Genomic DNA, 12,588 nt, shown 5'->3' with positions numbered 1-12,588 from the left:
GAACATGGTCAGGAGTTATCACAGGCTCAAATCGGTTCAGTACAATGTGCCTGAGGCCACCTACGTGCCAGGCCCCAGGTTGGGCAGTGCTGGGGACAAAAAGAGGACCTGACCTGAGCTCCTTTTCCCCCATCCTCAAGGGTCTGGATGGGGGAAAAAAAGGACAGGCCAGACCTCAGCATCTGTGGAGGCACAGTGGTGGGTGGGACACAGAGAGACACCTGTTAGATAATATGGCCTCTGTGAAGAAGTGGGGGCTGAGCCTCAGAGGACAAAAACTAAGTTGGAAGATGAGGGAAAGAAGGACTTTAATTCATTCCCAAAGCTTCCCAAGGCCTCCCAGGGACCAGACCCTGCACCAGGCAGTCCTGGGGATCCAGAGTTGAGTCAAACCAGGCCCACCCTCAGGGAGTTGCCAGGCTGGTGGGGGAAGCAGACACCACTGAGAGTCAGGGGAGGTCAGGAAAGGCCTCAACGAGGAAATGGGTCTGGAGAGGAATGGCACACCTAGTAGGTGGAACAGCCTGAGCAAAAGCATGGAGGCATGAAATTGCAGGAGAGAAAATAGCGGCACTAGCTGTGTCTAGAAGGACAAGGTCATGGGAGACTCGGGCAGAAAGGCTGGAAAGGCAGAAACCACTCAGGTCCTTGAAAGTGAAGCTGAGGGGCTGGACTTGATCCTGGGAGTGCCGGGGATCTAAGAAAGGCTGTGCATGGGAGGGTACAGTCAGCTCTGGATGTAGAAAGACCCTCTGAGCCTTGGGTGGGGGACAGGCTGGGCAGGAGGGGAACCCAAAAGACCAGACAGGAGACTAGACAGGGTCTTGACCAGGGGCCTTGGGGCTGGAGCGAGATCTGGGGGCCGGGGTCATGGTGCTGGGGGATGACAGGCTGTGGGAGTATCCTGGTGCCCAGAGGAACGGTGGACCCTCCAGAGATGGGGGACCTGGACCTGCAGTGGGGGGAGGGGGAAGGGGGACATGTGGAGTATCAAAAGAAGTTTCTTAAGCAGCAGGTGGGATGAGTTTGTGTCTGGAGGGATCCCCGAGGGCGAAGAGGGGTCCAGCCTCATCTCAGTTCTCTCTCTCTCTCCTCCATGACTGCAGCTGAGTCCTGGTCCCTCCTCTACAATGTGGCTTCTCCTCACCTTTTCCTTCCTGCTGACATCTACAGGTGAGCTGGGCCAAGGTGAGGTCTGGGTCTGTGGTGCCCTGTGATCTGCCTGCCCCTACCTTACCCAGAGACCACCTAAAGATCCTTCCCTCACCCCTGCCCACACCTGAGCCACCTGCCAATGTTCCTCAGTCCTCACCTGAAGAGCCATCATGGGCCTGGGGCTGCTCTGGAGTTGCTGGGATCTGGGGCCTCTCACTGTCCATGATAATGAACACGATCCTGGGGCTACAGATACCTGAGCTGAGTCCTGGGCTGCCCCTTCTTTGCTGTGTGACCTTGAGGAAATTGATTCAGCTCTCTGGGCCTCAAGTGCCATCTCTGTAAGACAGCACCTACCTGTGACAATAATGGTGAGGTCTCAATAGTGTAATGTAGGTAATGCACATAACAACCATTAAACAAGTGTTGAGAGGCCAAGAGCACAGACCTCGGGCTCGAATCCTGCCCCTGCCACCCCCTAGTTACTTAATGTCTCTGTCACCCAACTGTACAATGGAGACAACAGTCCTTCCCTCACAGCGTTGTTGTAAGGATTACAACATACGTGAGGCACTAGCATGTACCTGTCCACAGGTAGCACTGTCTAAGGCGTGCAAGCATTGCTGAGCACTTAGTATGTGCCAGGCACGGCACTCAGCGCTTACATACAACATCTATGTGAGGTGGGCACCACTGACTTCATTTGACAAGAGAAGGGGCTGTGGCCTAGAGAGGGATGGCCACAAAGTCAAGGTCACCCTGGGTGGTAGGCTTACTCCAGACCAAATTCATGGAGAAATTAATTGTAACCTGATGCCTCTATCCTGGAGAAATGGGGGGGGGTAGATTTTCATTAACCTGCTGCCCCATATGACCCTCACTCCTGGAGGCCCCTGAGACCTCCCCCGTGCTTCCAGCCTCCCCTCGGGCTCTCTCTGTGCTCTCTCCTCCCTGCCCCGCCTGCCCGCTGCGCCCGGCTGGGGCCTCCACCCTGCTCCAGCTTGGACTGGCCAGGTGCAGTCTCGGTGCCCAGCTGTTCAGCCCCTGTCCTCCACCCTTCTCCACAGACCTCACCCTTCCTTTGTTAAGCCCCTCATCCACCACATCCGCATTCCCCTGGCCTCGCCAGCACCTTTGGCCCAGTTCCTGACCCTGGTGGACAGGCTTTGGGCAGTTGATCTGACGCTGCAAATCCTGCCCCAGTGTAGGTGTCTGTGACCTTGAGGGGACACATCCGTGTTGCCCAGTGTAGAGGCTCATGGTCTTGTGACCTTGAAATGTCCCTAATTATGTCCTTGTGCATGGTGCCATTCTGTGTGTGTGTGTGTGTGTGTGTGTGTGTGTGTGTGTGTGTGTGGTGGGCGCACAGGGCCCTGTGTGTCCACATCAAGCCCACTTGTGGGAACCATGGGGGTGAAACCCAATGAGTGACCTTCAACACTGTGGGTCTGGCTTGGGGGCTGACCTAGAGATGGATAAATATATCCTGTCCGGCCACTTGTGTCTCCAGCTATATCTTTGACCTTGAATGCCCAGCCCTGTTGCCCCGTAGTTGGATTCAGTGGGTCCACAGCTGAGTGGTGGCCTTCTGGGGTGGTGTCTGCAGCTTTGACTCCCTACAAAATGTCCTGTGGAGGAATCAGTTTTTACCTTGACTGTGTCTGTACAGATGTGTCACTTACTTTGATCACATTTGTGTCTACAACCTGAACATCGATATGTATGTATCAGAAATAAATCTATGCCCTTTGTTAAAAATAACTAATATTAATATTATGCAGTTTCAATGGGCCAGGCATCACTCACCACTCACACACTCCTATGTCATTGTTACAACAATCCCCATTTTATAGATGAGGAAAAAAGGGCACAGAGAGGTCAAATGATTGCTCAAAGTCTCACAGCTAGTATGTTTGAACCCAGAGTTAAGGACCTACCTTCTCTGTTCAGACCCTATGTGCAAATGTCTGTGACTTCGGATGCCAACCTCCACACTGGAGACTGTGAATTTAGGTCTGGTCTATATCCAGTTCTCTGTGTGTGCCTGTATCCGTGTCTTAACCATCCACATTTAAATACACATATGAACATATGTGCTGTGGTTCTTGAAGTTGCAACCTATGTGTGCGAGTGAATTTTAGCTTTAAAGAGCTGTTGATATCTGTCCCTAAGTTTGGAAGCCTAGATGTGTGTGTATGTACGTCCATGACCTTGTGTGACCACATCTGTGTCTTGTATTGTACACTGAATTTGGCTGAGATGTCCAGGTTCTGCAGCCAAGACTGTACGTCATACATATTGAGTGGCCACATCAATTTGGGTATGTGACAATTTGGTGACCTTGAATGACTGGTTCCAAGTGACCACCTGTCTGACCTGTATCCAATGTCCCTGTCTCCACTCCCAGTCACAGAGAACTTCTCGCCCTTTGGTCCTTTTCCCTTCCTCTCTCTCCCAGAGTCCTGTAAGAAATGGGGTAGGGGCTAGAGATCTGGAGGAAACAGGCTGCAGTTGTAAATAAGCAGCAGGGACTTCTTAAGAAATTCGGTAAGGCACAGGTGAAAAATAGTGGTGAGGGCAGGGTGCATGGAAGGTGCAAGAGGCAATAAAAAGGTCTCTGTCCTCCGGTTCTTCCACCCCTTCTCCCAGCAGCACAGGAAGGTGACAAGTTGCTGAAAGGTGAGGAGTGTGCGCCCCACTCTCAGCCATGGCAAGTGGCCCTCTACGAGCGTGGGCGCTTCAACTGCGGTGCTTCCCTCATCTCCCCACACTGGGTGCTCTCTGCAGCCCACTGCCAGACCCGGTATGACAGCGGGGCTCAGGGGCCTGGCTGGAGGGTAGAACTCCTAGGGGGAAGGTGGAGACTGGTGCCAGGACCCCGGGGTTCTGAAGCAGTAAGAGGCAAGAGGTCAAGCTCCTGGGTGAGGAGAGGGTGCGTTCTGAACTCTTAGGTCCCTGAAGGAGGAAAAAGAGGACAGTAGCGTCCCAGCTTTTGATCTCCTGAGGCAGGATGAATCCAGGGATGTTGTAATTCTGCAATCTGAGAAAAGGAGGGTGGAAGCCCAGGAGGTTCAGTTCCAGATGTGTGCCTGACTTGGACTCCTTGGTCCCTGAGGGGCAGGGGCCAGAACCATCGGCTTCAGGGTCTTGGGAAAGGGTAGTGGCATCTTGAAATTCCCAAAGGATCTAGGGACCCCAGGTCGCCCACTCTTTGATCCGTTGTCTACTCCTCACCCCACTCGCCCGCACAGCTCCATGAGAGTGCGCCTGGGTGAGCACAACCTGCGCAAGTGGGATGGACCAGAGCAACTGCGGGCTGTCTCTCGAGTCGTCCCACATCCTGGCTACGAAGCCCGCAGTCACCGCCATGATGTCATGTTGCTGCGGCTGGCCCAGCCCGCTCGCCTGACCACCCAGGTGCACCCAGTGATGCTACCCACCCGTTGCCCTAGCCCCAGTGAGGCCTGTGTGGTGTCTGGCTGGGGCCTGGTGACCAACAACGAGCCCGGGACCACAGGGAGCCCAGAATCACAAGGTGAATGAAAGGATGGAGCTGAGTGTGAGGCCTCGAGGAACTCTATTCTCCAGGGTTCTTGGGTGGCGGGGACAGGGCTGGGATTTATGGGTCTGCTCAAACTTCACTGTCCTCCCCAGTGAGTCTCCCAGATACACTGCATTGTGCCAACATCAGCATCATCTCAGACACATCTTGTAACAAGGACTACCCCGGGCACTTAATGAGCACCATGGTGTGCGCAGGAGCAGAGGGCGGAGGCACGGACTCCTGTGAGGTCAGAGCCCAGAGGAGGCCATCAGGTGGAGGAAGAGGGATGGGGACGGGTTTGAGAGTTAGGATGGGGCTGGGTATTATTTGCTTTGGGTCAGAGAAGATGCTAGGATGGAAGAGCAGTCCAACCTAGAGAGATGGAGAAGGAAGAGCAGTTAGAATGGGGGTGAGGCTGGAGTTGGAGTTGGAAATGGGGATTCGGTTGTGTTGTGTTTGAGGTGCATGGTGTTGCAGTTGGGTTGGGGTTGAGAATGGGAATAGGTGTGGTTTGGTTTCTGATGAGAAATACGTCAAGGTTGAATCAGGAAGGGGTAGATTTTGTTTGATATGCAGAAGGTATGAAAATTAGGATTGGATTGTGAGGATGGCAATGGCTTTGGTTTGATTTTGATGGGGAACATGTGGGGATTTGATTGAGTTGGATTTAGCTTAGTTCAGCTGGGTTGGGGTTGCAAGGGTATAAGGTTGGACATGCATTGAGTTAGTTAAGTTGGGGTTGGGTTGGATTGGTTTTGGTTAAATTGGACTGTATTGAGTTGAGTTGGGATTGCCTGGGGTGGGCATGCAAACTGTGATTAGGATGGAGATGGGCACACTAGATCCAGGAGGTTCTCTCACTAATCCTGAGACCCCCTGTTCTCTCCACAGGGTGACTCCGGGGGACCACTGGTCTGTAGTGGAGTCTTGCAGGGCATTGTGTCCTGGGGTGACGTCCCTTGTGATACCACCAAGAAGCCTGGAGTCTATACCAAAGTCTGTCACTACTTGGAGTGGATCAGGGAAATCATGAAGAGGAACTGACTATCTCGGCCTACCTCCTGTGTCCTAAGCAGAAGCCCCCATGCCTGGCCAACACCCCTGTCCGGACTTGGAACAAAATTAAGCCATCCCTCAAGAACCTGTCCAAGGCCCAGGTGTTAGCCAAGGACTTGTCCCTCCCGCCTAAAGGCAAAGCTGGTGCTCAAGGTCACCTAGCCTTTAACACCGAGATAACAGAGAGCACTGATCCAAGTTTCTCTATAGGAGTTTCTGTGACTTTCTTCTGGGGATGAAGGTAAACTGGACACAAAGATTGGGTGGGGAACCCACAGACACTGTGCACTGTTTTCACCCACTGCCCCAATCCTGAGGGGAGGAGAAAGGGCTTAAAGCAAGGCTCTCTCCATCCAACATGTATGACCAGATATGTGATCTTGAACAAGAGGCCCAATCTCACTCAGCCTACGTCGGTCCACATGTAAAATGGAGATCATCATATTGCTTAACTTACAGGGTTGCTGGGAGATTAAATGAGGTAATTCATGTGAACAGATTAGAATAGTGTCTGGCACTGGGTAAATACGCTGTATCTCTGGATCCCAGTGAAAGGACCCAGCAAATGCTAGATTACCAAGAATGACTTTTTCTTCAAGACTTAGTTCTGGGCTTCCTGATAGCCATACAAAAAGGAAAATACTGTTCTTTCCTTACCCAAGTTTCTGACATACAGCTGATGCTGGGACCCTATGAGTTCCTTTGTTTTTACTAAAAAGACAAGATACCATGTTGGAAGCCCACGGGTTTACCATTGAGGCTGCAGGAATCAGGAATCTAGGTCCTGATTCTCTTCAGAGACCCAAAAAGTGATTTTCAAGGTCACTGAACATTGAAGTACATGAACCTGGCTCCGGAGACCAAAATATTGTATTGGCAGAATGGGGTGGGAGTGGCGGTAATTGGAATTTGTGGTCAGGATGATCTTGACCTGGGAGGGCATGTAGTCCAAATCTCTGGGACTTTGGAGGATATGGCCTTGACCACCCATATCTGGGGAACAGGGTAGAAGGGTCATTGGACCCCTGACACTGTTTGAGGGGAACACTGGATTTTATAATGCTAGAGCATTTGCCTGGGGAAACTCCTGAAATTTCAAATTCCTTGATCTTGGAGGACTAGGTTTGTGGTGATATGTACCCCAGACTTTTATTATGAAAGGAACAATAGCTTTGGGGACTTAGATCCTGGGTTTGGAAGAGTAAGATTCAGGGCATTTTGAAAGCCAGGGCATAGATTTCAGGGAAAGGCTGACAGCTAAGTTGGTATCTTGTCTCTCTGAGTGGTGCAGGGAATTGGAGCCCTCACCACTGGTATTAAAGGGTACCGGGTCTTTGGGTACAGGGCTTTATTTACGGGTTAAGTATATGGGGCTCTAACTGGGGGTTTCCATCCTCCTGTTTCTCTTCCCCCTTGCCCCACCATGCCTCACTGGCTCTGTCCCCCAGAGCAAAGCCCCAGGAGCACAGGCCCTGCCCCACCTGGCCTCAGCCCCAGGAATGTATCCAGCGTGATCCAGGGCCTGCAGAACAACAGGTGGTGGCTCTCCCTCCCCTTCACAGCTCTGGGGATAGGAGGGGGTTGTCTGGCCCCCAGGCAACAGGGGAAGGACCTTGGCCAGCATCTGGGTGCCAGCAGGGCAGGGGCGGGGCTCTGGGGGTGGGGGGAATGAGGGCCTTTAAAAGGCTCCCTGGGGAGGCTCCTCAGCTCCTAGCTCACCGCCTGCCGCCTGACACCTCTGTCACCATGTGGTTCCTGGTTCTGTGCCTCGCCCTGTCCCTGGGGGGGACTGGTGAGACAGTGGGGGGAATGTGGGAGGGGGACTGGTCCCTGACTCTCATGCTACGCTTGCCCTCCGTAACTCCTTACCCTCTAGCACCCCAGCCTGTGGTCCATCCCAGACCAGGGTGCCAAGCTCTTTCTTGTCTCTTGCAGCCCCATCCCAAAATCCCACCTCTCATAGTCTGCATTCCCACACTAGGTCCTCACCCCCTCCCAGGAACCCTCAGGACTTTCTCCTCTTCCCTAGTCAGCTCCTGCCCCTGCTGCTTTCACAAAGGGGCAGGCCTTGGGCCATCTCTGTCCCTCTCTATGGAGGACCCCTACCCCACTGGACCCTGGGACCCTGAGGCCCTCCTACCCCCAGTTCTCTGTGGCCCAGTGGTCTGGCTCTGGAGTCTACAAATCCCACCTCAGTGACTTTTTCCATCCAGCTGTCAGCTCTCAATTGTGTCCTCCAGACCCTGACATCTGGTCCTCCCAAGTCCCCCAAATTCCACCAGCCAGCCCTGCTCCCCAAACTGTGTGACACCAGATGGGTCCTCATCTAGCCCGGGGGAATCTACAAATGCCCCTTCCTCCTCTCTGACACAGAACCCCATCCAGCACCCCCAGCTCTCCGAGGAAAAACACGCAAGCCATCCAACCACACACTCCTTTCCTTGCAGAATTCCCATCCCTCCCCAGGTCCAGCCCTTCCCCACCTGAATCCCTCCTGCACAAACCTGGTTTTCAGGGGCCACACCTGCAAGATCCAGAACACCCTCCCAGCTAGCCAGCCTGCCCCCACCTGCCCCAAGTATGGCAATATGTGATTCTAAAACCTCACATTAGAGGCTCCTCCACTCTCTTCCCACAGCTGCTTGGCCCCTGTTTTGAACACTTCCCGTTCTTATCCTGGGACTGGGACTCCATTCTTATCCTAGGACCAAGAGAACCCCAATCCCTCTAATACCGTCACACCATGAAACCCACCCCCATGAGAAACAAGGAGCCTGTCCCACACCCTATCCCATGGTGACTATCACTCATCCCCTCCCTCTTCCTGAGCCCCGTCCTAGTCCTTACCCCAAACCTGTTCTCAGGGCCTCTACCTCTTGGATTGCCACTATTGGGCTATAAGAAGCACCCCAAAACCTCACGGAGCATACTCCCAGCCTATACTCTAACCCTTTCTTTTATCCTTTAACCTGGAAACTCCAAAATTTGACTTGTCCAGCCCAGCTGACCCCTTGGAGCCCCAATCTAGACACCCCAAATCATGGCCCAAACTCCCCAGCCCAGATGCGCTTCTTGACCTCTCAGACCTGGTTCCCTAAAGCTGCATCTTTTCCTGAACCCCAAAAGCCCAACCCAGGCACAACTGTTTGCCCAGCCTAGAGCCCTTTAACCCACACCTTTCCTTTCCCAGCCTTGGATCCTCTCCTTTGGGACCTTTATCCCTCCTTTCTGGAGTCCCTTTCCACACTCCTAATCCACCACCTCCCATCAACCCCAGCCCAAGAACCCAAGTCACCCCAAATGACCTGATACATGCTCCAGACACTGTCTTGTGTCTCCTGCCCTGATCCCTGGGGTCTGCTCTATGCTCAGGGCACAAACTCTCCCCACCCAGGACCAGCCACCAACCCAGGAACAGTTCCAGAGTTCTGGAAACTTCACAGCACCCCTATTCCAGTCCCCTGCCCCTCCTGCCAACTCCACCCTCCCTAACCTAGCACCTCCTCTGCAGGTGCTGCACCAGCCATCCAGTCTCGGGTGGTGGGAGGCTGGGAATGTGAGAAGCATTCCCACCCATGGCAGGTGGCTGTGTACCATTTCAGCAACGTCGAGTGTGGGGGCGTCCTGGTGCACCCCCAGTGGGTGCTCACAGCCGCCCACTGCATCAGTGAGTGAGTCGGGGCCTGGGGTCTGGGGAGGATGGTGCCTGTACTCCCTCAGGATTGATCAGCCAGTGCCATTCCTCTTGGATAACCACAGGCGAGGCTGGGGAAGTGACGGACAGAGGGAAGGCTCTGGTCCAGGGACATGGAGAGGCAGAGTTGGGGCTGGACCACCCTCCCATGGCTACCTGGGTGTCTCTCTGGGTCTCTGTGTCTGGCCTTTTCTGGCTCTGGTTGTGTGTCTGACCATGACTGTGTTTTGGTCTCTATCTCCTGCTCTGCCTCCATGTGTCTGCATCTCCCCTGTCCCTGACCCTCTCTGGGTCACTTTGTGGTCATCTCTGTCACCATGGGTCTCACCCTCCATCTCTCTGTCCATCTCTCTCCCTGGGTCTCTGTCCCACGCCCTCCGCCATCACTACTGAACACACTCACGATGGGCCTAAGGGGACGTCAGAGAGAAGGAAGGGCTTTAGCCCCAACCTGTGTGCATGAGGGGGCACCTCTCACTCTGCCCAGCCCCCCTCAGGACATCAGTCCACTCTGGAGAGACACAGGGAAGGGTTGGTTTCAGCTGGAGCTGGGTGGGACATCTGAGGTAGAAGGAAGGAAAGGAAGGATGGAGAGGGGGAGGGTGCTGGCAGGGAAAGAGGGACGTGACCTTGGGCGCTGGGCCAGATCCTCTGGGGAGCCAGCACAGCCCCAGCTGCAGCTGAGCCGCTCTCAGGCCTCTCCTCCCCTGCCAAGGCCCCCCTTTTCTCTCTCATACCCCAGACCCCGGGCTTCCATTCTGCCTCTGGCTCTCACTCTCCCTCTGACTTCCTGCCTCGGATCTCATTTGGCTGTTCCTCACTCCTTCCCTGTTCTGCTCTCTTCTTCCTCTTCCCTCTGTGTTTCTCTATCCCTCTGCCTTGCCTCTTTCTCAGCCTCTTTTTTGCCCCTTCTGTTATTTCTCACTGTTCCCTGTCTGTCTTTCTCATTCCCTTTGTCCTTCTGACCATTAATTTTTCACCCTGTTTCTAAGTCTGCATCTGCCTTTATCATTCACATTCCTTTCTTTTCTCACTCACTGTCCGTCTTTCTCCACAACTGTGCATCTTTCTTCCTCTGTCACCACCACCACCAGCCAGTGCAGTTCTTCTGTTTCTCTTAGGGGACCCTCCCCCTACTCCCCTGCCCCAAGGCCCTTTCCCCCTCCCCTCAGCTCACCCCTCCATTCCCCTTCTTCCCCAGCAAATACCAGGTCTGGCTGGGTCGCCACAACTTGTTTGAAGATGAAGACACAGCCCAGTTTGTCCATGTCAGTAAGAGCTTCCCACACCCAAAATTCAACCTGAGCCTCCTGAAGAACTTCACCCGCCAGGAAGACGAGGACTACAGCCACGACATCATGCTGCTCCGCCTGACAGAGCCAGCCGAGATCACAGATGCTGTGCAGGTCCTGGACCTGCCTTGCGACGAACCCGAACCCGAAGTGGGGAGCATCTGTTTTGCCTCTGGCTGGGGCAGCATCAAACCAGAGAACTGTATGCCTGGGCTGACCTTGCAGCCTGGAGGGGGCACAGGGACTCCTGGGTCCAGGGAGAAGGGTCCAGGTGGGGTCTGGCCTCAGCCCTTTTTCTCTCTGTTTTGTAGTTTCATACCCAGATGATCTCCAGTGTGTGGACCTTGAAATCATGCCAAATGATGTGTGTGACAGAGCCCACCCCCAGAAGGTGACAGAGTTCATGCTGTGTGCTGGCCACTTGGCTGGTGGTAAAGACACCTGTGTGGTGAGCCAGCCCTTCCCCTCGGGGTCTTGAAGGCCTGGGGGAGGGGACTTAACTTCTGAACTGGGTCCTGAGAGCTAACCAGGCATCTGCCACCCACCCCAGGGTCCCCAGCGCCTCCATTCCTCCCAACCCTCTTCCTTTCTCCCCCTCCACCACCCAGTTCCCACCTGAAGGTCATCCCCTTGCATTGTAGTTCACCTGTTCCTACCTTTAACACACATTTACCATCTAGTCACAGAAAGTTTCCTAGAGAGTTGGACCCTGAGATGAGCCCTGCTGGGGGCCGGGGAAGGGTGGCAAGGAGATCCAACAGATGGTCCTGCCCTGCTCCTCAAGCCATTGACCTGTCTGCCAGGATGATCCCCCATCCACCCACTGACCTGTTTGCCTATGTACAAGAGCTAGACCCTAAAGTCACTTCCTCATTGGCCAAGACCCAAGCCACCATTCCCTTCTTTTGAGACAGAGTCTTGCTCTGTTGCCCAGGCTAGCATGCAGTGGTGTCAACCAGGCTCACAGCAACCTCAAACTCCTGGGAGCAAGCAATCCTCCTGCCTCAGCCTCCCAAGTAGCTGGGATTACAGGCAGGGGCCACCATGCCTACCTAATGCTTTCTATTTGTAGTTGCCCAGCTAATTTCTTTCTATTTTTAGCAGAGACAGGGTCTCTCTCTTCCTGAGGCTGGTCTCAAACTCCTGACCTCAAGAGATACTCCCGCCTCAGCCTCCCAGAGTGTTAGCATTAGAGGCATGAGCTAGCACACCCAGCCCACTGTCCCCTTTCTGTTGGAATCCCTGCCTACCTTCTCCTGGGAATGTGTCCTGGAGGCCCTAAGTCTTGAGAGCTGGGGCTTTGCAGGCAGAACCCAGGCTCCGCTGTCTCTTCTCACACTCTCTCTCTCCTCCCCTCGTGCTCCTAGGGTGACTCGGGGGGCCCGCTGATCTGCAATGGTGTGCTCCAAGGTCTCATATCCTGGGGCCACGTCCCGTGTGCCAACCCCAATATGCCCTCGCTCTACCTGAAACTGCAGAAGTACATTGAGTGGATCAAGGAGACCATGGCAAACAACCCCTGAATGCCCAGCCAGTCCTATACCCCTAAGTAAAATCAGATGTGCATCAAATGCGCCTCAAGTTCTGCCATAATCTCGCCTTCCAGACTCCGGACGCCTAACACTTGGGACCCATTTGGCTGAGGTTAGAGCTGCCTCAGCTGTACCAACCTTGTGCCCAGATGCCTGAAGACATGAGCAAGTAGGACAAAGGAAGGGGCCCTAACAGGTCTACACAAACAGCCAAGAAAAGGCTGAGATCCTAAAAGGCAAGTCAGGGATACCAGACCCCTTTGCTCACACTGGGCCTGACCCTGCCTTGTGGGGGAGATGGGGGCAGTGGAAGAT

At 54.1% G+C, this 12,588-nt stretch overlaps 2 protein-coding genes across 2 annotated transcripts; both read left to right on the top strand.

Annotated features, from left to right (window-relative positions):
* The first annotated feature begins 1,096 nt into the window (after positions 1-1,096).
* Positions 1,097-5,851, top strand: KLK15 (kallikrein related peptidase 15). The gene is made up of 6 exons (XM_075993339.1): positions 1,097-1,173; positions 2,223-2,359; positions 3,808-3,958; positions 4,407-4,690; positions 4,810-4,946; positions 5,591-5,851. The coding sequence occupies exons 1-6, from the start codon at positions 1,097-1,099 to the stop codon at positions 5,741-5,743; spliced, it is 939 nt and encodes a 312-aa protein (XP_075849454.1). The 3' UTR covers positions 5,744-5,851.
* Positions 5,852-7,469: 1,618 nt separating this feature from the next.
* Positions 7,470-12,312, top strand: KLK1 (kallikrein 1). The gene is made up of 5 exons (XM_012754196.3): positions 7,470-7,547; positions 9,267-9,426; positions 10,651-10,943; positions 11,053-11,189; positions 12,109-12,312. Exons 1-5 carry the CDS (start codon positions 7,502-7,504, stop codon positions 12,262-12,264), a joined length of 792 nt encoding a protein of 263 aa, XP_012609650.2. The 5' UTR covers positions 7,470-7,501; the 3' UTR covers positions 12,265-12,312.
* The last annotated feature ends 276 nt before the right edge of the window (positions 12,313-12,588 follow it).

The sequence above is a fragment of the Microcebus murinus genome, chromosome 16 (assembly GCF_040939455.1).
Source record: "Microcebus murinus isolate Inina chromosome 16, M.murinus_Inina_mat1.0, whole genome shotgun sequence".
In the NCBI taxonomy this organism is placed as follows: domain Eukaryota; kingdom Metazoa; phylum Chordata; class Mammalia; order Primates; family Cheirogaleidae; genus Microcebus; species Microcebus murinus.
The sequence above is the reverse complement of the archived record's forward strand: the minus strand, read 5'-3'. Positions and strand labels throughout refer to the sequence as shown.

Bases quoted from the DNA above. Each gene is read 5' to 3' on its own strand.
- KLK1 (XM_012754196.3), top strand. From the start codon at position 7,502: ATGTGGTTCCTGGTTCTGTGCCTCGCCCTGTCCCTGGGGGGGACTG. The intron at 9,427-10,650 runs GTGAGTCGGGGC...CTTCTTCCCCAG, and splicing joins GCCGCCCACTGCATCAGTGA to CAAATACCAGGTCTGGCTGG. The intron at 11,190-12,108 runs GTGAGCCAGCCC...TCGTGCTCCTAG, and splicing joins GTGGTAAAGACACCTGTGTG to GGTGACTCGGGGGGCCCGCT.
- KLK15 (XM_075993339.1), top strand. From the start codon at position 1,097: ATGACTGCAGCTGAGTCCTGGTCCCTCCTCTACAATGTGGCTTCTCCT. The intron at 1,174-2,222 runs GTGAGCTGGGCC...CCTTCTCCACAG, and splicing joins CTTCCTGCTGACATCTACAG to ACCTCACCCTTCCTTTGTTA. The intron at 3,959-4,406 runs GTATGACAGCGG...TCGCCCGCACAG, and splicing joins GCAGCCCACTGCCAGACCCG to CTCCATGAGAGTGCGCCTGG.